This window comes from Sciurus vulgaris (genome assembly GCF_902686455.1).
Source record: "Sciurus vulgaris genome assembly, chromosome: 3".
Taxonomy (NCBI): domain Eukaryota; kingdom Metazoa; phylum Chordata; class Mammalia; order Rodentia; family Sciuridae; genus Sciurus; species Sciurus vulgaris.
Window position 1 is genome coordinate 1,209,133 of NC_136463.1, and position 25,095 is coordinate 1,234,227.

At 57.8% G+C, this 25,095-nt stretch overlaps 3 protein-coding genes across 4 annotated transcripts; 1 reads left to right on the forward strand and 2 right to left on the reverse strand.

The window, feature by feature from the left end:
- Positions 1-1,855: 1,855 nt before the first annotated feature.
- Positions 1,856-5,265, reverse strand: MRPL12 (mitochondrial ribosomal protein L12). Its single transcript, XM_079133197.1, has 5 exons — positions 5,088-5,265; positions 4,446-4,632; positions 3,981-4,064; positions 2,387-2,524; positions 1,856-2,245 (listed from the first exon to the last, which is right to left on the reverse strand). Exons 1-5 carry the CDS (start codon positions 5,159-5,161, stop codon positions 2,129-2,131), a joined length of 600 nt encoding a protein of 199 aa, XP_078989323.1. The 5' UTR covers positions 5,162-5,265; the 3' UTR covers positions 1,856-2,128.
- A 569-nt stretch (positions 5,266-5,834) lies between these two features.
- On the reverse strand, positions 5,835-20,654 carry HGS (hepatocyte growth factor-regulated tyrosine kinase substrate). 2 transcript variants are annotated; one of them, XM_079133199.1, is made up of 22 exons: positions 20,496-20,654; positions 19,136-19,220; positions 18,776-18,851; positions 18,227-18,319; positions 16,592-16,715; positions 15,793-15,845; positions 15,016-15,084; positions 14,252-14,376; positions 12,463-12,541; positions 12,294-12,392; positions 12,043-12,138; positions 11,335-11,373; positions 11,115-11,258; positions 10,964-11,023; positions 10,240-10,450; positions 9,757-9,929; positions 9,546-9,686; positions 9,274-9,448; positions 7,129-7,262; positions 6,934-7,053; positions 6,724-6,810; positions 5,835-6,385 (listed from the first exon to the last, which is right to left on the reverse strand). In XM_079133199.1, exons 1-22 carry the CDS (start codon positions 20,530-20,532, stop codon positions 6,275-6,277), a joined length of 2,331 nt encoding a protein of 776 aa, XP_078989325.1. In that variant the 5' UTR covers positions 20,533-20,654; the 3' UTR covers positions 5,835-6,274. The 2 variants fall into 2 exon arrangements, with proteins under 2 accessions (XP_078989325.1, XP_078989324.1); XM_079133198.1 differs by having other exon boundaries at positions 10,240-10,453.
- Positions 20,655-20,785: 131 nt separating this feature from the next.
- Positions 20,786-23,473, forward strand: ARL16 (ARF like GTPase 16). The gene is given in 6 exon segments (XM_079133413.1): positions 20,786-21,009; positions 21,012-21,076; positions 21,367-21,480; positions 22,094-22,209; positions 22,324-22,491; positions 23,301-23,473. Coding segments are annotated over 5 exon segments (624 nt in total). The 5' UTR covers positions 20,786-20,840; the 3' UTR covers positions 22,484-22,491; positions 23,301-23,473.
- The last annotated feature ends 1,622 nt before the right edge of the window (positions 23,474-25,095 follow it).

Sequence of the window (25,095 nt, forward strand, 5' to 3'; positions counted from 1 at the left end):
GGCCTCTGACCCTGCGGTCATCAGCAAATATGCCTGGGTCCATGTCCCAGTCAAGTGCCCCTGGCCCGTGGTGTTTTCAGGTGTGTTGGGAGTATTGCCCACACAGAGGTGCCAGGTGTACTTGGCCGGGCTGTGGGAAGTGACAGGAGTTGTGTGTGGGGAGCCAGATGAGTGAGAAACGCTACCCAGGCCAAGCCCAGGAAGGGGCCAAGACGTGGAAGTGGCTCTCACAGGCAGGGCGCATAGCTGAAGCAAGGGTAAGCGGGACCCAGAGTTGAGGAGTCAGGGCGAACAATGCGCCCAAGCCTAGACGCTCTAGGGAAGTCGGTTCACAAACTCCGGGTTAGCAAACCCACGGGTGAGAATTCAATTAGGTCCTCAAACTGAACATGCGTGTCCTGGGCCCGAGGCATAGACAAAGCTAAGGGCAGGACTTCCCAGCCAGGCTCTGGACCATGCTGTCTCCACAGCATGGGGCGCCAGGTCCCTCAGCACACACTTTGAGGGCCCTGCATGGGGGATGGGGCCATGCAGGCAGCTTAGCAGATGCCTGAGTAGACACTGGGTCCCTGAGCAGTGCTCTGTGAGGCGGGTTTGGTCAGTTGTGTCCGGTTAGGCCTTCGCCAGCCTGAAGCCCGATGCTTGTCTCATCTCTTAGGACTTGGTGATCAATCAAGTTCTGCCTGGTCCTTAAGAAGCGAACTCAGGATGCCCACAGACCCACCTCCAGATGCTAGGTGCAAAGGTCAAAGCCAAGAGACCTCCAGGGACGCTGGGGACACCCCTCACCCAGGAGTTGTCACATTACATCTATTTTCAGACACCGGACAATTCCTTATGGGCCACTCACAGTCTGGAGCAGGTGAAAGGGAGCTGGGGAGGCCTGAACAACCAGAGGGCCTGACCACGCAGCCACCTGAGGCCAGGGGTGGTCAGGGGAAAGGCGCCCAGCAGACACAGGTTGGAGGGTGAGTACCAGCTCCCAGTGGATGGCTCCGCCTGGAGAGGCGGAAGCAAGGTCATGGTCATCTCCACCTTCCAGCAGTTACCCTCCCAGCTCCCTAAGGATGCAGGGGCTTGATGGATGGCAGAAGGGGCCCATCCCCGGGCTGGGGCATTCACCGCCTTCCCCGGCGTCAGCAGGGTGTCTATTTGCACCCAGGCCTGTCAGCTCACCTCAGCTGAGGTGAAGCCAGAGATGTGCTGCTGGAGAATCATTAACCTGAGGAACTGCCAGGGCCAGAGGGAACCTCCAGGTGGAGCCTGTTAGGGGAGCAGGGACACTGAAGGTCCTTGGGAGGCGCCTCCCGGCGGGTAGGGTAGGCTGGACAGAGCACGTCAGGCATTCCCACCAAGTGGGCAGTGCTCCCAAACACAGTGCCCTCTTCTGGCCAACACCAAACCTGAGGAGAGTCAGGTGTGGCCCCCACGGGCCCTTTGTCCAGGCATCCTGTTCCCCAAAGAGGCACTAGAGGGCCATCCAGGAAGTGGAAGTCAGCCTATCTAGGGCCAGTGAGGACATACACTGTCTTCCCAGGCTTGCTGAACAGGGGACTGTCTGAGGAAAGGAGGCCAAGCGTCCTCAGCGCAGGGGCCCTGGCCATTTCAGCCAGCCCCACAGCAGAGGCAGCAAGGGGCCTGCAGCCGAGGGTGGACCAGGCCAGTCCAACACCAGCTCCTGTGTTCCAGGCTTGGCCAGGGTACTGCCAGGCCCTTTAACCACAGGCCTATCTGCACATGAAAATGGATGCATGCCTGCAGACCCGCGGACACCCTGGTGGAGAGGGCGAAGCAGCAGGACCAGCCCTGGGGAGGTCTGGGCCACATCACCCACCGAGGCACACCACTCCACACGCCTGAGCCTCAGCAGTGTTATTTTTCTCAGCAGCCACCAGAGGAGCTCCTGTTAACCCCACACCTTCCTAGGTGGCCTCCTGTGCTCTGCACAGGCAGTGGCTTCCCTCCCCCACCACAGCAGGTCCATCCTGTTCCTCCCAGACGGACTGATGGCCAGTAACTCCAGCCTCCTGGAATCTTCATCTGGGAGCCTGGTGCTGGGGGTACAGTGTGCAGGCAGGGCATCGCCCAGGTCCCAGGGACCCCAGTCCTAAGTCCTCAGAGGTGGGGGCTATTCCAGAACCACAGTGCCACCCACGGCCTCCAGGGCTGCCTTTATCTTCTCTGCCTCGGCTTTGGCAACATTAGCTTTGATTTCCTGGGGCAGGGACTCCACCAGCTTCTTGGCCTGCCAGAGACAGACAGCAAAGTTAGGAGATTTGTGGGGCCTAGGCTACCACACCCACGCCCATGTTGGAAGGGACCACCCCAGACAATTGTCAGCACACGCCAGTCCCAGGGAAGAGGGCCCAGGAACAGGAAGCACCACCTGGACGAGGTTTATGCCCTGGATGTAGTTCTTGATCTCTTTGATCAGTTTCACTTTGTCAACAGGCTTTGCCTCTGTCAAGCGGACGGTGAAATGCGTCTGTTCTTTCTGTTTTGGGAGGTCTTCCTCCTCTGCCACCTTAGGGAAGAAGAAAGCAGGCAAGGTAAGAAAGGATGGGGCGAAGGTGGGGCTCTCTTTGCTGGGCCGCCCCCGTGGGAGGTGCAGGCAAGAACACGCACATTTTCAGCTTCCAGCTCCAGCAAAGTCTGGGTCGGAGGTGGGCTGCCTTGGGCTGATGCTGGGACCAGCAGGTGCATTTCCTCCCTCACACATTAGTCAGGGTTTGGACCTGGCTCCTCACCTAGAAACACTCCACTATAGGTCGCCCTGAAGCCTGCCTCACACACCTACAGTACCCCACTGCCCATAAAAACAGTCCTCATGGACTGGGCTGCAGCTCAGTGGCAGAGTGCTTGCTCAGCATGTGTGAGGCACTGGGTTTGATCCTCAGCACCACCTAGAAATGAACAAATAAAACAAAGGCATGCTGTTCATCTACAAAAAAAAAAAAATCATCCTCATGAGGCAGGGGGAGCAACACCAAAGCGCTCTGCAGACTCCAGGGTTCCATGGAAGCAGTCCCACCGAGTCTCTGGCTGAGCATGGGCACAGGCCCACGACAAGCCAACTGCCTTGACCTCTACCCTCACCCAGCAAGACTGTGGAGAGACGGGCAGCAGCGCAAACTGCCAGGGCCACCGTGAGTACCACAGCCTGGACTGCCTGGTTTGGGCCTGCTGCCAGGTCATCGACAGCACTGTCCATTCTCAAAAGCATTCCAGTTTGGACAACAGATCATATGACGGTCCACCCTTGCTTCAAGTGTTGGCTGAATCTGTCAGGCTTTCTGTGCTTCCAGTGCTGGGATGGAGCCCCGGGCTGCCTGCATTCCGGGCAGGTGCTCTGCTACTGAACTGCACCCCAGTAACGAGCCTTTAAAGCCACTTCCCAGTTCCGAGGTGGCAGTGTGAGGATGGTCCCCATGGAAGCACCACCCATTCTGAGCATGGGATGCTCTGCAGGACCTGGCCTCATGTCCTCTGTAGAGCAAGGGACCCCCAAGCCATCCATCAGAGGCTGGGTTTGGCTTCCATTCAGACAGGAACTTGCTCCCATCTGCCAGGGGACAGAGCAGCCTGTAACTATTCTTTGCCCCATGCTCCCTCTGGGACAGAAGGTCATGCTCTTGCCTGGGAGCCCTCGTATCTGTCCTCTCCTGTTGGGAACGCCTGGACTCTTTCTTCAACTCCCCCCTTTCCTTGATGTCCTCTCCTTGAGGAGGACTTCCTTGAAATCTTAATATTCCCCAAGCTCAAGCTTCTTCCTGACTTTTCCACAGCACTTGCCCCATTTTACTAGGTGATGCAAACATTCTTGGCAGGGAAGCCCACAGCGGGGCCCTGCAGAGATGTAGGGCGCAGAGGATGGCAGCTACAGGAACAAGATGAGGACAAGAGAAATGTGCCACATGACATGAGAGTGGAGATGAGCTGGGACACAGACAGCCTTTCTGCCCAGAATGGCTAGGGCTCACCTCAGGGGCCGCTGCAGCAGGGAGGGCTCCAGGTACTACTCCACTGGTTGGCACGAGGCCAATGTCCTGGATCTTCAATGTTTTCTGTGGGAACAGAGAACAGTCTCAGTAGATGGCTGTCACACCCCAATTGTACTAATAGGGGGAAAGCCTGGCTTGGTCCTTGGACCTGGTAAAGCACCTCTGGGGATTGAGCCCAGAGCCCTGCACATGCTAGACAAGCACTCTATCCTGGAGCCACATCTCTAGTCCTTTTTAAAATTTTGAGACAAGGTCTTGCAAAGTTGTCCAGGCTGGCCTTGAACTTGTGATCCACTTGCCTCTGCCTCCGGAGTAGCTGGGGTTACAGGCATATGCCCCCATGGCTGACCCGAAAGCACACTATTGACAATTTACCAGACTCCTAAAAGAGACCCAGGGCACCGGACCTCAGCGGTGTGTGGTCTGTGCTGACTCCGCCATTACCTTCAGCAGTTCATTGAGGTCTGAGATCTCCAGGAGCGTGAGGCTGGCGATGTCCTGGACGAGCTGCTGGATCTTGGGGGGGTACTCCTTGGGGGTGTTGTCCAGGGGTGCCCCGGCCAGCGCCTCACCCCGTCGGCGGCTGCTGCTCCTCATGTGTCGCACGGCGCAGACACCCGGCGCCTGTTGTCTAGTCCCCATGCAAACAGCCGTCAAGCCGGGAAGGGAGTGGGGCGCTCACAGACCAGGGCACCGGCGGGCGGGCCACGCGAGCAGGACCACCACCGGGACGCGAGACCGCCTCGCTCCTTGGCCCGGCCAGGCTGAGGGCTTCCGGGCCACCTGGGGCTGCTCTGAGGAACCCACGGTACTTTGTGCAGTGACCCCCCGCAACGGCGGGCTTCTGGAGCGAACTCCATCACCTGGCCAGGGCACTCGTTGCAAGAAGCCCTCCAGAACGCGGGCCTGTGGCCGGGCCGCCACCCGCACTGACCGCACCCCGGGGACCGGAACGCCAAGGTCGCCCGGGCCGAGCGGACCCCACGCTTGCGGCCCCGCCCGGGACGGTGGCCGCGCGCCCGCCGCCCCCTCGCCCGATCGGCCCCACCCTCCGGCCCAGTCCTGGCACCTAGGGCCTCGCAGTACCTGGCGAGGCGGAGCGCGGCGCCCCGAAGCCCGAGGAGCGGCCCCGACAGGCGTCGGGCGGCCGCCGGCAGCATCGCTCCAGGAGCGGGAAGGTCACACGCGGCTCTGCGCAGAGGCGACGCTCTAGCCAGGAGTAGGCGAGCCGGGCGGCCGCTCTAGCCGACAGGCCTCCGGGCATTCGAGCTGGGCCCGGCCACTCTAGCCGCCGCTCGCTCTCGCCTCGGCGGGTCCCGAGATTACCCATAAGGCGGCGCGGCGCGGCGCGCAGGCGCGCAGCCACCTAAACCCCGCTAGGGCCCGGCAGAGCCGCGCGGCGACTTCCAGGACTCCCTGCCTGACAGCTGGCGTCTTCCCGAGAGGTGAGGCGTAAGACCCGCCGCGGAGCCCACCCGCAGCAGGCCGCAGCTCCTGCTGTGGCTCCAACGCCGCAACCAAAACCCAGGTTGAGTTAGCCCCACTTTGGCACTGAAGGTGGGACCCCCACTCAGGATAACGGATCATCCCGAGTGGGTCGCCACTGCAGCATGTCGCGGATGCGCCTGCCACGTGATGCCCTGCGCTAGAGGGACGCCCTAGGTTCCCACCTGCAATAAGGCTAAGCTCCCCCCAACCTTCAGATCGTAAGAAATAAATTCTTTACAAACCATCCGGCCTCAGGTATTTTGCTATAGCCACAGCAAGCGCATGGAGACACTGCCCACCTGCCTCTGGAGCTGAGCCAGGACACATTGGCCACCAAACAGCGGATTCTTTTCGAAATACATTTTATTATCTGTTCTGCATTAAAGGACAGCTGAAAAGCAGAGAAGCCAGAGAGCCTGAAGCCTTCGCCCTGCTGAATGGGGGACCAGGCCTGGACAGCTCACTGCCATCACAGTGGGACCACGGAGGGCTACCTCAGGGCTGAGGGTCCCCACTCCAGCAATCTCTTGCAGGTTCCAACACACAGAGCTGAGGATTCCCGAGGAAGGTCATTTCCTCCCCCTCCCCTCCCCGAGGCCCAGCCCTGGGGAAAGAAGTCAGAGACCAAGACAGGACCAAAGCTGGGAGCCAGTGACAAGCTCAGGCTGTGGGTGGGAGAACTGGGGCTAGAAGGCCACACGGAGCAGGGAAGACAGCTAGGTAGACACAGGTGGTTGCGGATGAACGTAGTGTTACTGTGGATGGTCTGAATCTCCAGCCCAGGGTCAGTCAAAGGAGATGAGCTGGGCTTCAGTGCCCTGTGCCGAAGGCCCCTGTGCAGGGGGCTGCTGGGCCACAGGAGGCTGCTGCTGGGGAGGACCGCCTGAGGGCGCCATCTGTGGGGCAGGAGAGCAGAGACTTGAGCCATGGCTGCCGGGGAAGGCCAATCCGGAACATGCTGCACCACAGTACAAGGCCAACTGCAGAAATCAGCACTGGTGCACGGAGCCCAGGGAGCTCCAGCTTCCAAGTGACTCCACAGGTCTCCCGTCTACATGTGGACCTGTCCACCTGTACTTTCACCTCCTAATTTGTCTGCTGAGGTCCTAAGCATTAACTGGTCTCCCCACGGGACATCAGCATGGGACGGCCCCACAGCAGTCAGGGTCTCGTCCCAACCCACAAGCCTACGCCTGTCAGTAGACACCAGAGGGGGTGGACAGGGAGGGCTCACCTGCTGGTACACGGGCTGTTGTCCTGTCATGTAGGGCTGCTGGGGTGGCAGGGCTGCATCTTGGCTAGGGAGGGTGGTCATAAGATTCTGTGGAGAATAAGATGAAGCCAGACACTGAGAGGGCAGCCCTGTGACCAGACAGATGTTAGACCTCCTGGCTTGGAGCAATTCAAAGCCCAACACCAGGGCAGCCTGCCCAGTGCCCCATACCTGCATGTTGTATGGCTGGTAGCCCATGGACACTGACTGGCTTCCCATGTAGCCCATGGTGCCTGGCTGCGGAGGCTGGGAGATGGCTGGGAGGCTCTGTGGGGCCTGAGAGGCCACATTCTGTGGAAGAAAGGGGTGTAATGGGGAGTGGGCAGGGCCTGTGCCCAGCTGGGAGCAGCAGTCCTGTCTACATACCTGGTAGCCCGGGGTGGGAGTGGGCTGGTAGGACGAGTAGGCGGGACTTGCAGTGGGCCCAGCCTGGGCCTGTGGGGCTGCCTGCGTCCCAGGGGCCCCTGCTGGGTACATGTAGGCGCTCACCATGCTAGGATCTGTGACAAACAGGATAGATGAGCTACTTCTGAGGAGTGGGCATGCAGGGAGGCTGGACACCCTTCTCTGCAGTATTCTTTCTTTTGGAGCAGGGGGTACTGGGGATTGAACCCAGAGGTGCTTTACCTCTGAGCCATGTCCCCAACCATTTTTTATTTTGAGACAGAGTCTCAGTTGCTTTGGAGCTTGCTAAGTTGCTAAGGCTGGTCTCAAACTTGTGATCCTCCTGCTTCAGCTTCCCAAGTCACTGAGATTACAGGCATGTACCACTGTGCCCAGCTCCTTTTTACTTGTTGAGACAGGGTCTCACTAAGTTGCCCAGGCTGGCCTTCAACCTGCAGTCCTCCTGTCTCAGCTTCCTAAGAAGCTGAGATTAACAGTTAGGTGTTACTGTGCCTGCCTCTTGAGATTTTGTTGTGATTTTTTTGGGAACTTCATTTATGTTTCATATTTTCAAAAAAGGAAAATAAAGCCAATAAGAATGAGAGGTGGTTCTAAAACAGAATGAAATCCAACAAATGAGCCAGACTGTATTTGAAATGAGTGCCAGTCACACTGCAGGGGCTGGGGGTGCTGACCCTAGAACCTCGATGGGTCACAGACAACAGGAACTACAGATGAACTCACTCAAGCCAGGTGTGGCTTTCCCGCTGCAGTCCAGCCTTCTGTGTATCACGGGAATGTACAAATAGATCACTTATTTTGAGAACAAAGAAGAAAGCCGCACTATTGGACTGGGGGACACTAGGGTACATAAGCTTCCGGTCCTACACCTGAGGGCACGTTCACATGCCACACAGCACACCTACGAGGGTGACGTACACACTTTCAGGTTCATCTGCCCATAGGACTGAGAAGCACAAGCACACCCAGAAGCCAAAGTGTGGCTTGTGAAGGCCACCCTCCAGTAGGAGGAAGCAGGCTGCCCAAGAATGGACAGGTCATGCAGAGTATCCAGCTGACCCACTTTGGTCAAAGTCACAGGAGCCAGCCAAGGGCTCCCATGGACCACCCGAGATAATGTGAGCAAAACCAACAGTGATAGTGAAGGACTGCCCTCTTTGAAGGAGCCCGTGTGTCCACGCTGACATAAAGGACAGGAGTGGAGAGGGAAGAGCCCCTCTTTCCACTGGGAAGTCAATGGCACAATTAGGTGCTACCTGGCAAGGTAACAAACTGAGAGCCACTGTGGCATACACCTGAAGTCCCAGGTACTCAGAGGATGTGGCAGGAGGACTGCTTGAGCCCAGGAGTTGTGGCTAGCCCATGCAACACAGCTAGACCTCATCGCAAAACAAACAATCATAAATTCAGGCAAAACTGAGCAAAAACTGCTGAGTCTAGGCAAAATGATGGAAGAGTACAGACACCTGAAGAGTGTACTTCTCTTTTTTTTTGGGTGCTGGGGATCAAACCCAGGGCCTTGAGCTTACAAGGCAAGTACTCTACCGACTGAGCTATCTCTCCAGCCCCAAGAGTGTACCTTTCTCTCCTAACACACTTGCTGGTGACAGAAGAAGAGGCAGTGTCTGCAGAGATGCATGCAGATCCAAACCAGGCTGCTGTGCTGGGACAAAGCAACACTGTCTCCCACAACAGCCCCTCCATGCCATTCTAACCAAACGTGCAGCCCAGAGCTCCTTAGGCAGAACAAACTTGCACAGGGCAGTCTGCTCACAGGCCAGCACCAAGCAGCCGTGCCTGAGGAATGTCCTGGAGGGGCCCTGCGGGCCACATGCAATGAGCTGTCACCATGGTACTCTGATGACCTCCTGGCCTGTGAGTGCACGCCCCAGTGTTAGCAGAGGTATTTGGGTGCAGGTGTTACCTGCCTCTTACTCTTAAGGTAAATGTGTGTGCATGTGGAGGATGGAAACAGCAAACATGAGAAAATATTCACGTTTAGAAAATCTAAAAAATTCTTTGTTATTCTCTTAACTTTCTATAAATTGGGCTAAAATAAAACCAAAAGAAAGCTGTGGTCTGGGACTGTCTGAGCCCTGTGGATACCTGCTGTGGTGCCAGGCATGCTGGGGTAGGGACTGGCAGCTGGGGCTGCCTGGCTCATGTACACGCTGTGCATGGGGGAACCCTCCACGGAGCCTGCTGGACTGAAGGTGCCGGGGAAGCTGGTAGGGCCTGAGGGCTGGTAGAGCACGCCCCCGGCTGCAGGCATGGCCTGGAGCTGGGGACAAAGAAGACACGGTGGTGAGAGAGGGCCTCAGACCTGGGGTGGGGGGGGGGGGGGGGGGGGGGGGGGGGGGGGGCAGGGCAGCACATGCCTGGGCATAGGGCAGGGGGAAGGCGGGCATCTGGGCACGCATCTGGACAGTCTGCTTCTGCTGCTCCAGGCGCATCTGTCGCTCTTTCTCCTGCTCCTGCAGGCGCTGGATGGCCAGCTGCCTCTGCACTTCCAGATACTCCTGTGGTGGCAACAGTGCGGGGTCAGGCAGGCCTGGGCCCCCTGCCCACACGCTGGGCCGGCCACCGCACCTGCTTCTTCTGCCGCATGATCTCCAGCTTCTGGGCCAGCTGGATCTGGCGTTGGCGCTCAGCCTCTTCTGCTGCCCGGCGCAGCTTTTCACGGTGTTCCTCACGCAGGGCACTTAGAGCGCCCCGGGCATCCCGGATCTGCGCCAGCTTGTCCTGCAGCCCCTCGTAGTACACTGTGGAGAGAGGAGAGGACGGCCCTGACTGCTACAGCACAGATGGGCAGCCCAGTCCGGTAGGCCCCTGCATCTCCAGCTGGTCTCACCCGCCCGGCCCACCTCCTGAGGCTGCAGGCACTGAGGACCTGGGTTGGAGGGGTGGAGGGTCCTGTGCTTGGCAGGGTAAGAAGGGCAGAGCCCACGCCTCAGTGAAGGATAGAAAAGGAGCACCAGCTCTCCTGGAGCAGCCGATGTCCACAGCAGTCAGGGCTGAGCATGCAGTGCTCCCCAGGAAGCCTGCCTGAGGGGCCCAGGCCGTGGCACCTACACCTGCGCTCGTCCAGCTGGTTGAGCAGCTCCAGCAGCTGCGGGTGCATGCTGGTCAGGGACTGGAAGAGCGACAGAACAGCCGAGTCGTTGGTGATGCTGCGGCCCCGCACGTGGTTGCTCTTCATGCGGTTGACGAAGGTGGTGACCGCGTTCTGCAGGGCCTTCAGGAACTGCTCGTGGCTCTCTTCCGATCCTCCATTATGGTACTGCTGCTGGGGACCAGGAGGACGGCTGAGCATAGCCATGATGCTGGCTAGGCCAGCCTTCCCTGGGCACGGGCCAGTCTGCAAGGCCTCAGCAGACCCCCTGCAACGTGGCACATGGGCATCTGGATGATGCCTGCTGTGCTCAGAGCCTGGAGCAGACCGTCAACTGGGACTTCAGTCAGCTCCACAAGGCAGGTGTTAGCATCCCCAGTCCACAGACAAAGCAACAGGGTCCAAGGCCCGGCTTTCATCCTCAGCGCCACTCAGGCTGGAGCCGACTGGAAGCCCCTGCCCTGGTGACATGGGCCTGGTCTGACTTGAGGCAGACAAAGCCAGAAGCCCCAAGGAGAAGCAGAAGCGCCTTTGAGTAGGCCCGGGCTGCTCAGAATGTGGGGTTAACATCAGGTCCACAGAGAGCAGAAGCCACATGGGCACGCAGCGTCGGCACTCTGGTGGGACTGCTGCTTAGGACAGGCTCTGCACTGTTTCCCAGCCAGGGAGGGAGACCCAGCTTACCTCACCGAACGGGCCACCGGAGGGAGTTATGGGCTGAGAATCTGTCTCTGGGAGGGGAGCCTGTAAGAGACCAGACGGTGAGGGGCCTCCATCCAGCCTGCCCTGGACACGACCCCCAGGCACAGGCACCAGGAACGTAGTGGCCTCTCACCTCCACCACACTGGCAGAGGCTGCATGCCCCTCCCCGGGCTGGGTGGCTGGCTCCGTTAGGGGCACAGGTGCAGACGGTGTGGGGCTCTTCCGAGCCTCCTCCTGCTTCTTCTCCCAGTAATTCCGGTTAAGGTACCGTGCAAGCTGCACAACAACAAAGGGGTCACTTTGGTGGTCTGGGAAGCGTGAAAGGACAGCACTGCGGACACAGGACCCTTACCTCAGGGTCGATGTCTTCGGCCAGAGGCGCTGAAGAGTTCTGGGGAGACAAAGGGAGGCCTGAGGGGACACAGTAGAGGGGAGCAGCATCCGGCTCCCAAGTGACTCAGGCAGGAGCCTGGATGGTGCCACGGGGCCCTGGGTCCCAGTCTGTGCCTGCTTGGTGCCCACAGCCGTGGCTCCACAGGCTCCTCTGTGGTGGCTCTGACGTCGTCGCACACCACGACTCTGAGACACTAATGAAAGGCTCAAGTGGCGCCTGGCCAGCACTCCCATGAACTCCCAGCACAGGTCAAGGCCAGAACAGGGCACCCCATGTGGCCCGCACAGCACCGTGGGGCCCGGCTGACAGCACAGAAAGAGGGAGGCTGCACCGCTGCCACGCGGCAGGGCTGCTCCTAGCCAGGGGCCCGACTGTGGCCCCGCCACTCTACAGAGCCCACCAGAGCTTGCATGTGACTTCCTAGACCTGCTGCAGCCTGTCCTACTAAGAGTGGGGCTTGGCTGGAGGAGTGAGGTGGCCCCAACCAAGTGCTTCAGTGCTTGAGGGTGCAAGGGGTCTAACCTGTGGGGCCTGTGTTCATGTGCTCTGCCCCCGCAGGGGAGCCCTGAGCCAGGACAGTCAGGCACCTGGGTGTCCTCCCACCTGCCCCCACACCTCCCACAAGCAGCGTCAAGCCAGGCTGGCTGGGTCACATGGCAGGCTCACCACAGGTGAAGAGTACAGGCTGCCAGCTGGGGGTGCCGATGATGCCAGGGGTGTGGGCTCTGCCTTGGGGTGTGCAGTGTATGTTGATTTCTGTCTCTGAAGCAGAATGGGGTATGGTGTCACTGGGGGAGCACGAGACACAGCAGGAGGGCAGAAACTGCACACAACGATGCCCCCAGGCATGTGGGCACTGCCCAGCATCTCCACGGAAGTTGGACGTTCCTTCCTCCAGGCTGATTTCCGCCACTCACCAGCCTCTCCTTCTCCTCTGCCTCTGACTGTGACAGGGCCAGTGCCAGCTGCAGCTCCTCCTCCTCCTGCAGAGCTGTCTCATCCCGCTTGGGGGGCAGCTGAGGACACAAGGCCAGTGAGGGATGCTCAGGGGAGGGGCATGCTGGGGACTGTTGGGGGACTGGGTACCTGCGACTGCTGCGACAGGGGGCTGGTCAGGTACTCCGGGGGTAGCTCAGTCGTGGAGGTGGCCTTTCCTTCTGCTTTCCTGGAGGCAGGATGGGATGCTGCAGATGACCATCCACTGACACCTGCCCCATCCCCACCAAAGCTGTCAACCACCCAGAGCTTCCCTCGTGCTGTTCCCATGAAGTGAGGATGTGGGTGTCCCACAGGCACATGAAGCCCAGTGGCCATGGTCCAGGGAACAGCAGGAGGGGCTGTGGCCCCTCAGCCAGCCATAGGACATGGGTGGGTCACTCAGCCTAAGCCCAATCCCTCTCCTGGAAATAGCAACTCAAAATCCCAGCTGGCCAGGATACCTGGAGCCTTCAGTGTCCCTGTGACCAGCAACAGGCCTCACCCCAACAAGGTGCTGGGAAAGGCTGCAAGACCTTTCGTGATCACAGAGCCAGCTCAGGCCTTTTCTAGAATTCCACCTGGAGCACAAAGACCTTCCCCAGAGCAAGCAGGCCAAGGGCCACACACAGCACATTCACAATTCTAACAGCACGAGCAGACCACTCCCCAGAGTGAGCCCTGACTTTTTTCTGAATGAAAACATGATCCTAAAGCAGGTCTCTGCTTTTGGTCCCCAATTCCTTCCTCTCTCTCTGCTTGCTGGCTGCCAGGAGATGAGCAGTTTTGCTCCACCACACATTCCCTGCCAGGCTACTCTGTCACACGAGCCCAAGACAATGGAGCCAGCCAACCATGGATTCAACCTCTGAAACTGTGAGTCAAAAGAAATTTTCCCTAAGTTGTGTTTTTCTCAGGTATTTAACCAGTGTTGAAGAACAAACTAACACAATAGGGGAGCAATCCTGGCCAGGCACAGTGGCACACACCTGTAATCCCAGTGACTAGGAAAGCTGAGACAAGAGAATCACAAGTTTGAGGTCAGCCTGGGCAACTGAACAAGACTCTTCCTCAAAATAAAAAAAGGGGTAGGGGTATAGCTCAGTGGTCAAGCACCCTTGGGTTCAATCCCCAGTATCACCAACAAAACAAAACAAAAAACCTACAGAACCTGAGCAGGAAGTAAGCTCAGACTCAGGAGACGTGAGACAGGCCACAATGGCCGGCACTGCAGCAGCATCTGTCACGGATGGCGGAGGCTGAAGGTGTGTTCCAGGTCAGGGCTAGGGAGGTACAAGGACAGTGCAGTGTGGGCCCCAATGGGCCCTGACAGGTATGGGAAGCCAGAGGGCCTCCTGGGGTGACGGCAAAACTGGAGCACCTCAGCAGAGCAGGTTCAGTGCCACAGCAAAGTCAGATGTCCCCACTGAGAACAGTGTTGACCTGCCTCAGAGAACCCTCCTCCTCAGGAGACATGTGAGAGTGCTCAGGCACAAAGGGACAGGCGGGCCACAACTCACTGCAGTCACGTGAACACGTGCACACATGGGCACGCGGGTGGGGGGAGAGCACACACTGCAGAGACCTGCACGGGTCACAACGGAGGCATCCAGGCAGAGGCACCTGCCTGTGTTCTTCAGGTACACCTGTGACTTTTCACTAGCCTACGACTTTTCCAAGTTTTATCCCCAAAATTTAAAGTACAAATAAACCAAAGACAAACACAAGCAACTGGCCTGCTGGGTTAGCGTCAGGCTGCCCTGCCGGCCTGCCCACCTGGCCTTGGGGCTGGCCCTTAAGCCCTCTGCTGGCATTTGGGGGCCTACCTAGGCCTGTGGGCTGGGGCACTGTGGCCAGGGGAGGCAGGCAGGTGGCCTGCGGATCCCACGAGGGGACTCACTTGTTCAGCTGCTCGTAGCAGGGCTCACACACGCGCACCTCCTTCTCGATGCCGAACTTGGGGATGGTGGAGTACTTGGAGGAGCACTTGCCACAGAAGATCTGCCCGCATGCCCGGCAATGGTGCTGTGTGGGGGTAGGACAGCCTGGTGACGGGCCTGGGGCACCCACCACAACCACTGGCCAGAACCATCCTGGACAATGCTGAGGCTGGGCCTCAGTCTGGGAGCAGAGAGGAGACAAGGACAAGCAGAACAAGTGCCCAGAGGGACGTGAAAGCCCTGGAGAAATAGGACACACTCTCAAGAGAACTCAACTTCAGTCACCAGTTTGGGAGAAATGAGGGGAAGGCGCAGGAATCCTGACACATGAGCTCCGAGTGCAGTGAGTTATTCCAGAGTGGCTGTTTGGACCCCTAGCGTTCCCCATGGCCACCCTCAGGGCATTGTGGGAACTGAGGACACGGCCTCAGGGCAGAGTCCACATGGGCTCTCATCTGAAGCACTGAGTCAGTCACTCAGTCCCAGCAACACTGAAGAGCAGACCTAGCCAGGGCTGTGGCTCTAGGTCTGGGCCCTTTATAAGGCTAACTCTGGTGGAGGGCACTGACCATCCACATGGCTGCCAAAATTACCACATTACAGTAGAAAGGACAGGACCATGCCAATGGGGCAGTGGACACAGTAATGACGTCTGCCTGGTGACATGTGAAGCTGGCAGGGACTTGGCCACAGAACCCCATTAGCCCACAGGGCAGGCACTCACCTTGCGGGTCACCACCCCGAACTGCACTCTGCACCGGTGGCATTCCTCCGCATCCACCCAGTCAGGCGCCTGCGGGACAGCAAGACTCAGGCCCATACTCCCTGGCCCCCGCCAAGCTCCCAGAGGTGGCAGAGCCACCCCCAGGTCCCACGGACAGGAAAAGGACCCAGAGATTTGTGTGGCCAGAGCAGCTGCACCAGTCTGAGCCCTCCTAGCCTGGGCCACAAGGCCCATGGCTGAGCTGCTTCAGATGGGAAGCCCCCAGTCAGACCTCTTTTTTTTTCAGTGGTTGATGCTCCTTTACTTTTACTCATTTATATGCAGTGCTGAGAGTCGAACCCAGTGGCTCACACATGCTAGGCAAGCACTGTAGCACTGAGCCACGACCCCAGCCTAGACTTCTTCCTTTGCCAAAGACGTGGCAGCAACACTTCCCACAGGTCTCCAGCTCTGCTAACATGTTCTTTCTTTCTCTTTTTGCTGCAGAGCTGGAGGTGGAACCCGGGTCTTGTGTATGCCAGGAGAGCGCTCTACTACCGAACTGCATCCCGGACCCTATGTGTTTGTTTAACTACACGCACCCAACAAGTGCACCCCAGTAACACCACAAACACATCTCCACCTCATCTTGCAAAGTCACGGCTACATCTTGTGCTCCAGGAATGTTGACGCTCTCAGTTCTTACCCACTAAGGTGCAAATAAGACAGAGGGAAGACCCTCCCTCGCGGCTTCTTTACACTCCAAGACCCCTTGGCAGTGGCCCACCCAGGACTCACTCTCTCAGCAGCAAACATGGCATCACTTTCCTTGAATTCCGGGAAAACATGTCCTAGGAAAGGAAGCTACAGTCACCTTTAGGTCCCACCCTGACATCTTCCCCACCAGAGGACACCCAGAGCCCTCAGAACCCTGAGCCCAGTTTACACCTCTAAATGTACTTTCAAACCACTGTCCCTCTCTCCCACACTCCACCAGCTCTTCAGGGCCACCATAAGAGCAAGAGGGGTGCAGAAGAGGGGCCTTGACACATTCCAGCAGCCATGGCCAGAGCTGAAGCTCACTGCTGACTGCCATGCAGAGAGCTATACTAAACCTGGCCTAGCTCTCTTCTGGGCATGTGCCATCCTTTCTGTCCTTCAGTAGCCAAGTGAGCTCTGACCCCAGGGCCTCAGAATCCAAGAGTCCTATTGTTTCCCTCTTATGCCCAGGTCTTGGCACCTAGGGCAGCCGCCTACAAGGTCTTCCCTGGCCACTCATCCTGCATTGCCCCCAGGGCCACGCTGCTCCCCAAAACATGGTTGTCTGTTGACTTTTTATCCTATACTGTCTGCTGTGGTAGGTCCAGAAAAGAGGAGCTTGTTGAAGTCCGTTCTCCCACAATGGGGCCTCTCTGGAGTTCCCAGAACACCGCCTCCCCTGCTCCCAAGGCCAGTCACTCGGTGAGGACCCGCCTATCCTCTTTCTTTCGCCCTGCATCTCTGGGTCCAGCTGGCATGACTGCCCAGCAGGGTGGCCCTGTGGCTTCTGGAGCAGTGCTCCTCGCCTTGTACAGGGTCCTAACCAGTCCCAACTCACCCTCCACCTTCATGATCTGGTAGGTGTCCTGGACCACTTTGTACTTGGGCTCGTTCCGGAACGCATGTGCCCAGGCTTGGATCAGGTACAGGATCTTGTTGCGGACATTTACTTCCACTTGTCTCTGTGAGGCAGGGAGGAGGTGGTGAGGGCCTTAGGATACTTGAGAGGCAGCAAGAGGAGGCAGCTGCCCTGAGCAGACAGGAGTGGCACAGAGGTGGGGCGTGGGGAGATCCCCTGGTAGGATGTATAGGATAGGCATCAACCTGTGCCCAGGTTCCCTGAGCAGACACTTGCTGAGACCATGACTCTTTAAACCTCACAAGGAGCCAAGGGATTCCCAGGAGTCAAACTGCTCCAGGTCTAGAGCCCACAGCTGAGTGTCTCCTTCCCTCTCCCCAGTCCCTGCCGGCCATGGATGTCCCAGGCTCCTGACAGTGTCACACGGCCAGAGTCAACTAGGCCCTGCCATGAAGTACTGCCTCAGGACTAAGGATAAAGGCTGCTCTCCCATCCAGTCACAGACTGGGAAATGCAGGTGGCCAGGCGCCCAGGAAGCTTCTCCACACACAGTGGGGCCTCAAACCCTCAGAAACACCATCCCCGCTCAGTGAGCATACAGGGGCAAGCCTCAGGTGGTGCTCTCTCAGGGAGGCCGTGACATCAACACAGAGGACAAAGGATGGAAAGCTGCTTCCAGAAGACACAGTAACAGCTCTCACATGAGGACTCGAGTATTCCTCCACACCTGGTCCTCCAGCAGCCACTACCTCCCTATCCTGCCTCCCAGTACAGGGGCAAGCCAGCAGAGCACCCGTAGTACAAACTGAAGAGAGCAGCCCATACAAGGACACCTTCCCTACTTCAGCCAGGGCCACATAAGAAACTGGTCAAGGTACCAGTGACGGCCTCTCAAAAGCCCAGCTGTCAGCTTGGACATGGAGGTGAGCTCTGGGAAGCATGGGTCCAGGTTGGAGTCTCCTATGAGACCAAGGCCAGGCCCTGGGTCACAGCAGAGGAGGAACAGCCTTACCTCGGTGGGACATCCTTTCACCTCAAACAACAGCCACAGCACCCTCTCTCTGCATCACCATCCACATCACAATCCCTGCAGGTGGTCCTGGAGACAACCTCCCAGGTATCTAAAGACCTTTCCTTGTCTGACAAAGGAAGGTATAAAACCCACCCTCTCCAAGGCAGCTCCTTCACCTGCTGTCTGCCCTCCTGACTCTTCCCAGAGACACGGCTAGAAGACTGTCCCTCCCCTGCTCAGATCCCTCCCATGCCCGCATGGCTGCTGCCCTAAGCCTCCTCTCCAGGCATCTGCTCGCACAGCACTGGCACCACCATTTCTGCCATCCAAGACTCAGCTCCACACCCTGGCTCTGACAGGCCTTCCCTGGCACCTCAAAAAAATCAGATGTTGCCCCTGTGCTCTGGACACAACTGGACTTCAACGAAGAGCCTTTGTCTCCGCAGGCCTGAGCCCAGGTTTGAGCAGGACCACCAGCGCTTGCCTTCATACCCTCTGCTGCACCAGTGCTCCTCCTGTCGTAGATGCTCAATAAACACCTGGAAAAGCAGGTGACTACACCTGCCCCCAAACCCAGCCTCATGGTTCCTGGGCACACCTACCTTCAGCAGCTCCTTCAACTCCTCCATAGTCTGCTTGTTAGCCACCTCGTCATGAACCGTCTGGCCACAGTTCTTTACCACAGACTCCATGACCTGCAGACCCCCAAGGAAGGGAAGGGTCACTCCAATGGTCAAGGCAGTGTCCCCTCCTCCCCTTGGAGGGACACACATCCCCATGGGAAGGCAGACCTCCAAGAGGCCTTTCAGACCACACAGCCTGTCAGGAACTCTAAGCAGCAGTTTCAGTGACAGGCAGCAAACCCACATACCATGGCCCCTACAACATCATGTCTTATAGTCATGAACTGCAACCAACAGCTGACACTCAGGGCTCGCCTACTGACTACAGCCAGAGTACCAGTGGCATGACTTCTTCCCCTGTACCCCTCAGGGTGACCAAGCTCAGTGGCACTGCTCACAACTGCACTCAAGACTAGAAGGGGCTTCACTGGTTGCTATGTGCCCAGGACGGGAACAAGCCTGCCTGATGTTGGGGGGTGGGAACCCTTGAGATTGGAAGCCAGAGAACAGCAGCAGGGGTCCAGTTACCTCCAGGGCGTACAAGGCCACATGTGGATTTTTGTCATTGACTTTCTTCTTGATGGAATTTACAGCATATTTCGCTCTGAAAGAAAAAGACTATAGGTAGCAACAGAGAGAAAAAAAACACTTTCAGCAAGAAAGATGGGGATATGCTCTACCGCTTTGGTCCTCAGATACTCTAAGCAAACATTAACGTAACCAAGTGTCCCTAAGCTGCATGGAAAATCCTCTATTTGTTAAAAGACATCAGCACTCCCAGGACCATGTGACTGCCCACATGAGGCCTCATGTGGTCAGCTGAAGCCTGGAGGATCAGTGGGCACTATGCAACCTCAGTGCTGTATAGGACAGACTCTTATCACTTACTGTGTGTCCCCCTGACGGATCAGGTCACAGATCTGTAGGATGGACTCCCAGTCGGTCTCCAGTAGAAGCTGGCTGGTGGCTTTGTCTGAGGGAAAGAGATACCATTCAGGAGGTCTGTTTGTGATTCCCTAGGCAGCCCCCAGCTCAGTAACAGGGAAAGAGAACTCTCCCCTTCCCTTTAAGACACCTAGACTGAATGGAAATCCATATGAAAATCCTTCCAGAGCACACCATGGAAATACCATCCTTTCCAAACAAGATGCAAATGGAAATGATATAGAACGGCTGTTACATGCTTGTTACACACAGTGCCATTTCAAACACTGGAATTAATTCAGCCAATTCCCACACAACCTTCTGAGCTAGGCACTACCTATGTACATGCAGACAAAAAAACCCGAAGCAGGCTGAGGGCACTGCCCTAAGTTACAGCATGCCACACACAGAGCTGGGATTCACTCTGAAATGCAAAGCTCTGCTGCTTCTCAAAAGTCTGTCACTTAGTCCCTCAGAATCCCTGTCATTCGGATATTTTAGCCCTAGATATTAGCGGGGCAAGCCGAGGGGAGACATGTAACATGGACTCCAGGCCTCTACAAGGGCTCTGAGAGGTGAAGGCAGAACGGACCCCCCAAGGATTCTCCAGTTAAAACCTCTTCTCTCCACATCCGTGCGGCCTCAGGCCACGAATGAGGAGCTACCACTCAACTCCCTGCATCATCCTCCCCAGCACGGAGGGGTCCACTTTGGGTACTGATTCAGCAAATTTCTGAATTCAACCGTGAAGTGCCGAACCAACCCCTAAGGATGAGACAGTGGGCCTGCGTGTCCGGAGGAAGGAAAGCTGCACCCGAGGGCTCCCCAAAAAGCACGCTCCAAAAGGAGGCGGACTGGGGCGACGGTGACAGCACCGGCCCCGTCCCCAGACGAGCGCATTTCACCGGGAGGGTGGAACGCGCACGCGAACACTCCCTCCTGCAGCTGGCACTGTCCAGGAGGCTCGGGGCTAGCGGGCCCCGCCGGGCGGAAAGGCTTCCCAAGCCGCGGGCGCTCAGGGCGGGCAAACGGGGCTGGAAAGGTCCCGGGAGGACACCCCGGGCTCCACCTTCGGGCCGACATTCGGTCGGAGGCCCCGCGTGAGGTCTGGCTCCGTCACCCCCTCGTGACTCAGGTCGGCCCGCTCTGCCCCGCGCTGGCGGAAGGGGACCCAAGCCAGGCCCCGCGTCCACTCTCGCGGCGCCGCGCTCGCTGGCGCCCAGGGACGCGCCCGGCCACACCCGAGGCCCGCAGCCGGGAGCGGCGGAAGGGCGGCCAGCCGCTGCCCTGGGGCCCTGGGGGCCGCGCCGGGCGGGCGCGTTACCTAGGAGACGCTCGAAGGTGCCGCTGCCTCGCCCCATGGCGACCCCGCTCCGGACAGACGCCGCGGGCGCTCCCCCTCCGCGAGCTGGCGCGCCCCCCACTTCCGCTTCCGCCTTCCAGCTCCAGCGCGCGCACCCGCACGTCGCCGCACGCTCCAGGGAACCGCGAGGAGGCGAGGCCTTCCGGGGGCCGCGGACGCTGGGCGACGATTGGGCCGCGCCCGCGGCGGCGTGAGCCCAGAGAACCAATGAGCAGCCAGCAGGCGAGGCCTATCCAATAGGAGCGGGGCGGAGGCGGGCCCGGCAGCGGCGCGGCGCCGAGCCGCGGGTGCAGGCGCGGGGTCTGGATGTGTCTGCTGCTCGGGGCCGCGGGCGTCGGGAAGACGCTGCTAGTGAAACGTCTGCAGAATATCCTTCCGCGCCGGGGGGTGGGCGGGGGCGCTCGGGCTCGGGCGGGGGGCTGCCGCGTCGCCCGGCGCTGGGCCTCCGCCTTCCGCCGCTCTCGGGTCCTTGACCTCCCGCACAGTTGAGCGCCCGCGACTGCAAGGGCGACCTGGGGGAGCCCCCGCCGACGCGGCCCACGGTAGGTGTCAGCCGCCGCGATAGGGACTGAAGCGGGTCACCTTGCAACTGACAGAGCCCACCGACCCCGCAGAGGGTCTCCCCACAGGACCGAGCGGAGCGTTTCGGGGCCCGTCCCGTGGCGGGCACGTTCCCTCTCTCATCCGGAGGGACCGTCGTCGCCGTCGCCACCAGGGAACGCCTTTTCCCTGCTTGGCAGCTGGTCCTGCTTCGGGCCTGCGGGGTAAAGCTGGCGCACCGCTGTCTGGGCAGGACAGCGCCTGCGTGACTGTGTGGCGGTTTTTCCCGCAGGTGGGTACCAACCTTACTGACATCGTGGCCCAGAGAAAGATTACCATCCGGGAGCTCGGGGGTTGCATGGGCCCTATCTGGTCCAGTTACTGCGGAAACTGTCATTCCCTCCTGGTGGGTCAGCATGCTTTAAAATTCCTTTAGAGCCCTCAGGTCCCTGGCATAGGACCAGGTTTGGCATAGGATAGGGTTTGGCTTCTTTGGCGACTGTGCTAGTCAAGGAAGCAGGGCACCAATCTCTTCTCTGGTGTTTGTGCTCAAAACTGACATTAGAGCATGGCATGGCTTGCTGAGGCCACGTCTGTTGTCTTTTGCTCCTGTCCCTGGCTGTGTCCTACATGCACATCTGATTTCCACATTCTCTGGTTGGCCCCATCCTGACAAGACCTGGGCCCAAATTCCAAGATGGGGAACTGATCACCCCATGAATACGGATTTCCATGTAGATCAAAATAGAAACAAATGACATCGAGTTATCTGTCCTACAACTCTATGCCTCTGCTTCTGCCTATTTCCAAAGCACTCTGTTTAAAAGTCATCGTGGGGGTGAGGATGTCGCACAGTGATAGAGCACTTGCCTAGCACAGTTGAGGCCCTGGGATCAATCCTTAGTTTTGGGGGGTGAGGGATGGTGGTGCTCTTCATAAGCCTGTAACCCCCAGGCAAGGAAATGTGGCCAGAACTGTCTTCAAAGCAGGGTGCTACTGATACTTTTCTTCTTCCCCAGTTCATGATGGATGCCTCCAACCCCACTCAGCTGTCTGCCTCCTGTGTGCAGCTCTTGGGTCTTCTTTCTTCAGAACAACTTGCAGAAGCATCAGTCTTGATACTCTTCAATAAGATGTATGGGTTTACTTGCTGAGGAGGATGTGGCACGGGTCCCATGAGGAGGTGCACCTGGGGGACAGGCAGGTTTGCGGTGGCCATCATTCTAACAAGGCAGTTCTTTAATTACAGCGACCTACCCTGTTATATGACCGTGGAGGAGATTAAGTCCTTAATCAGGCTCCCCGACATCATTGCTTGTGCCAAGCAGAACATTACCACAGTGGAAATCAGCGCCCGGGAAGGCACTGGGTTGGCCAAGGTGCTGCAGTGGCTCCAGGATGAACCCTGAAGCAGCAGGTGACCAGTGGACAAGTGCGCCCGGAGGCGGAGGATGGCACTGTCGCCTTCGCTGGTGTCTTCTCATGGGGGCCCGCAGGGTGGCCCAGGTGGTAGGGCTTGGTGTGGAGGCGCAGCAGTGGGTCAGCTCCTGACAATGGGCCTCTAAAAGAAAAGACTCTCCAGGGCTGCAGGCGGCTGGCATCCTGCTGCCATCCTGGATGGTGCTGTGACACCTTTTACTTGCCCCAGGGTGTTTGGACTGCACAGTGCCACTGAGACCTAGTCTCCTGCCTGCAGTACAAGCTCCAGTCTTCCAATTCCTAATCCCTGACCATGTCCCCTACAGATAGCATGACATAGTGGACAAAGTGAGCCCAGGTTACAAACGAGCTTGGTTCACTTGTTCAGCAAGTGGCTACTGCTCTGGGGTGCCCAGAGCATGCACTGGTTCCCTCAGGGGCAGGAGGCGAGAGCCAGGTGGTGCACAGGGGGTGGAGGCCTGGGGTCTTGGTGTCCTGCTGGGGCTTGTCACCTCAGCCAAGCCAGCTTGTGGGAGAATGCTTACTGTGATGATTGGTGCATCAGTGTGTTCTGGGGCTTCTTAAGCTAATAACTATCATCTGGGGGAGCCTAAAGCCACAGAAATTTGTTTTCACAGTTCAGAAGCCACAACTCCAAAGTGAAGGTGTCAGAAGGGTTGGTTCCTTCTGGAGGGCTGGGGGAGAGTCTATCCTTTCCCCTTTTCTCTAGTACTGCTGCAGTCCTCGTCTTCATGAGTCGTGGTCTCCCTGTCTTCCTCTACTGTGTCTGTGCTCTCTCTTCTTTAGGATATCTGTAACTGGAAATCCAGGATGATGCATAGTCACACCTGCAAAGACCCTTTTTCCAAGTAAAGTCACTTTTGCTTATTCTGGGGCTATGACCTGGCCACACCTTTGGGGCCACCACTCAACCTACAATAATTGAATAAAACTAGTTCTGAGTGTGGTTGTGAGTTTTATGAGAATGGCTCTGTCTGCTGGCTCTTTAGGCTCCTGTAACCACAGAAGGGTCCCAGGGACCTGCTGCCTCCTCCTTGGCACAGAGCTGTGGGAGCAGCAGAGGTAGCCCAACCTCTGCAGAAGTCCAGTTGTCCACTCTGCTGGGCAGGGCTCCTTATTCAAATGAAGGGCTACGGGCCAGGTGTGGTGATCCCAGTGACTCAGAAGGCAGCGGCAGGCCCATCACAAGTTTGAGACCAGCCTCAGCAAGTTGGTGAGATCTGGTCCTCAAAGTACTCAGTGCCATATTTTGGGTTCTCGTGCTGTGAGCCATGATGGCAGGACCTGGCAGAAGGTAGCTACTTTGCCGTCTGCCGTGCGACACTTCCTAGAGGGCCTCACCAAATTGAGCTGGTGACAGTACCAGAACAGCTTTATGAATGGACCTCTCCTTCACAACGAGTACTGAGGTACTTCCTTACAGCAACAAAAACTAAGAGTCCAAGTTTGGCTTTCAGAGGTCTCCCACTTTCAGAGGACTTAGGCAAAGCTCGTTAAAATCACCTCATTAAAATTAGCAGCATCTCTTCAAAGTGAAATTGGTCCTATTTGGCTGAGGGTATGAGGAGCCCAGATGTGGAGGGATCACTAGCTATAAGTTCTGGCTTCCCCAAGGCAGCTCTTGAGCATGCAGACCAGAGGGCCCCTCAGTCCTTCCAGACCCTCCCAGTACCAACCTACAGCTCACTTGGCTCAACATGGGCTTTGTAGCAGCATGTCAGAAATAGGCTGGGGCCAGGACTGCCAAGGAGCTCACGAATAGGCCCCACAGGCCTAGTGCTTGGCAGCTGATTGTCTAGCACAGGGGGCCTGCCGTCTTAGCCAGTAGTCAACCAGCCCACCTGATGGTAGGGCGTACTGAGACCATGGCCACTCTGCGGTCATGCCCCCAGCAGTGGAAGAATCTTCCGAGCAGATGAGTGCGGCCGGAGTGTGAGGTGTCACCAAAAGGAAGTAGGGTCTCTGCCTCACAGCTCTGCCATAGAGCATGAGTGGTCCAGAGAGGACAGGGCACCTCCTATTCAGGTGGGTGGTGTAAAGCCTCCAGGTCACCAAGCTTGAAGCTCCCACTTCATGTACTGCTCACATCATCACAGCATTCTTACGTGCTGCTTTGATGTTTCTTAACTGTGTGGTGGTGCACACCTGCAATCCCAGCTACTTGGGAGGCTCAGGGTAGGAAGATGCACGTTTGAGGCTAGTCTGGGCAACTTACTGAAACCTGAGAATTCTAAAGGGCTGGGGTTTACCTCTGCTGGAGTGCCTGAGGTTTTAACCCATAGTTCCTTAAGTCTGAGGGTGCTCCTTTGGCTGGGCATTAGCACCTTCACTGAGGACATCCTCAGGCAGCAGAGGCTTCCAGTGTCCCAAGAGCCTGCACTTCTGGCTGGTGCTGTTTTGGGCTGGCAGAGCCCCACTCCACGGACCTAGGACTGCAGCCCTTATCGTAGTGTCCAAATTGATTCTTGAATGCCGTAGCAGCGCCAGGGCAGGTTACCTCGAGTACAGCTTGGAAGGAGCCTGTGTGCCCACTCTCCTGTGCTTTCCTGCCAGTGGACTGCAGGCACTGGGGCCGCAGTTG

What these genes read in the sequence shown, in the direction of transcription:
- MRPL12 (XM_079133197.1), bottom strand. Translation starts at nt 5,161, where the DNA reads ATGCTGCCGGCGGCCGCCCGACGCCTGTCGGGGCCGCTCCTCGGGCTT. An exon ending in CTGCTGCAGCGGCCCCTGAG is followed by an intron (nt 2,525 to 3,980) that starts GTGAGCCCTAGC and finishes TTCTTCCCTAAG; the next exon opens with GTGGCAGAGGAGGAAGACCT. An exon ending in AGGGCATAAACCTCGTCCAG is followed by an intron (nt 2,246 to 2,386) that starts GTGGTGCTTCCT and finishes TGTCTCTGGCAG; the next exon opens with GCCAAGAAGCTGGTGGAGTC.
- HGS (XM_079133198.1), bottom strand. Translation starts at nt 20,532, where the DNA reads ATGGGGCGAGGCAGCGGCACCTTCGAGCGTCTCCTAG. An exon ending in TGGCCTTGTACGCCCTGGAG is followed by an intron (nt 18,320 to 18,775) that starts GTAACTGGACCC and finishes GGGGGTCTGCAG; the next exon opens with GTCATGGAGTCTGTGGTAAA. An exon ending in CCCTGTCGCAGCAGTCGCAG is followed by an intron (nt 12,393 to 12,462) that starts GTACCCAGTCCC and finishes TTGTGTCCTCAG; the next exon opens with CTGCCCCCCAAGCGGGATGA.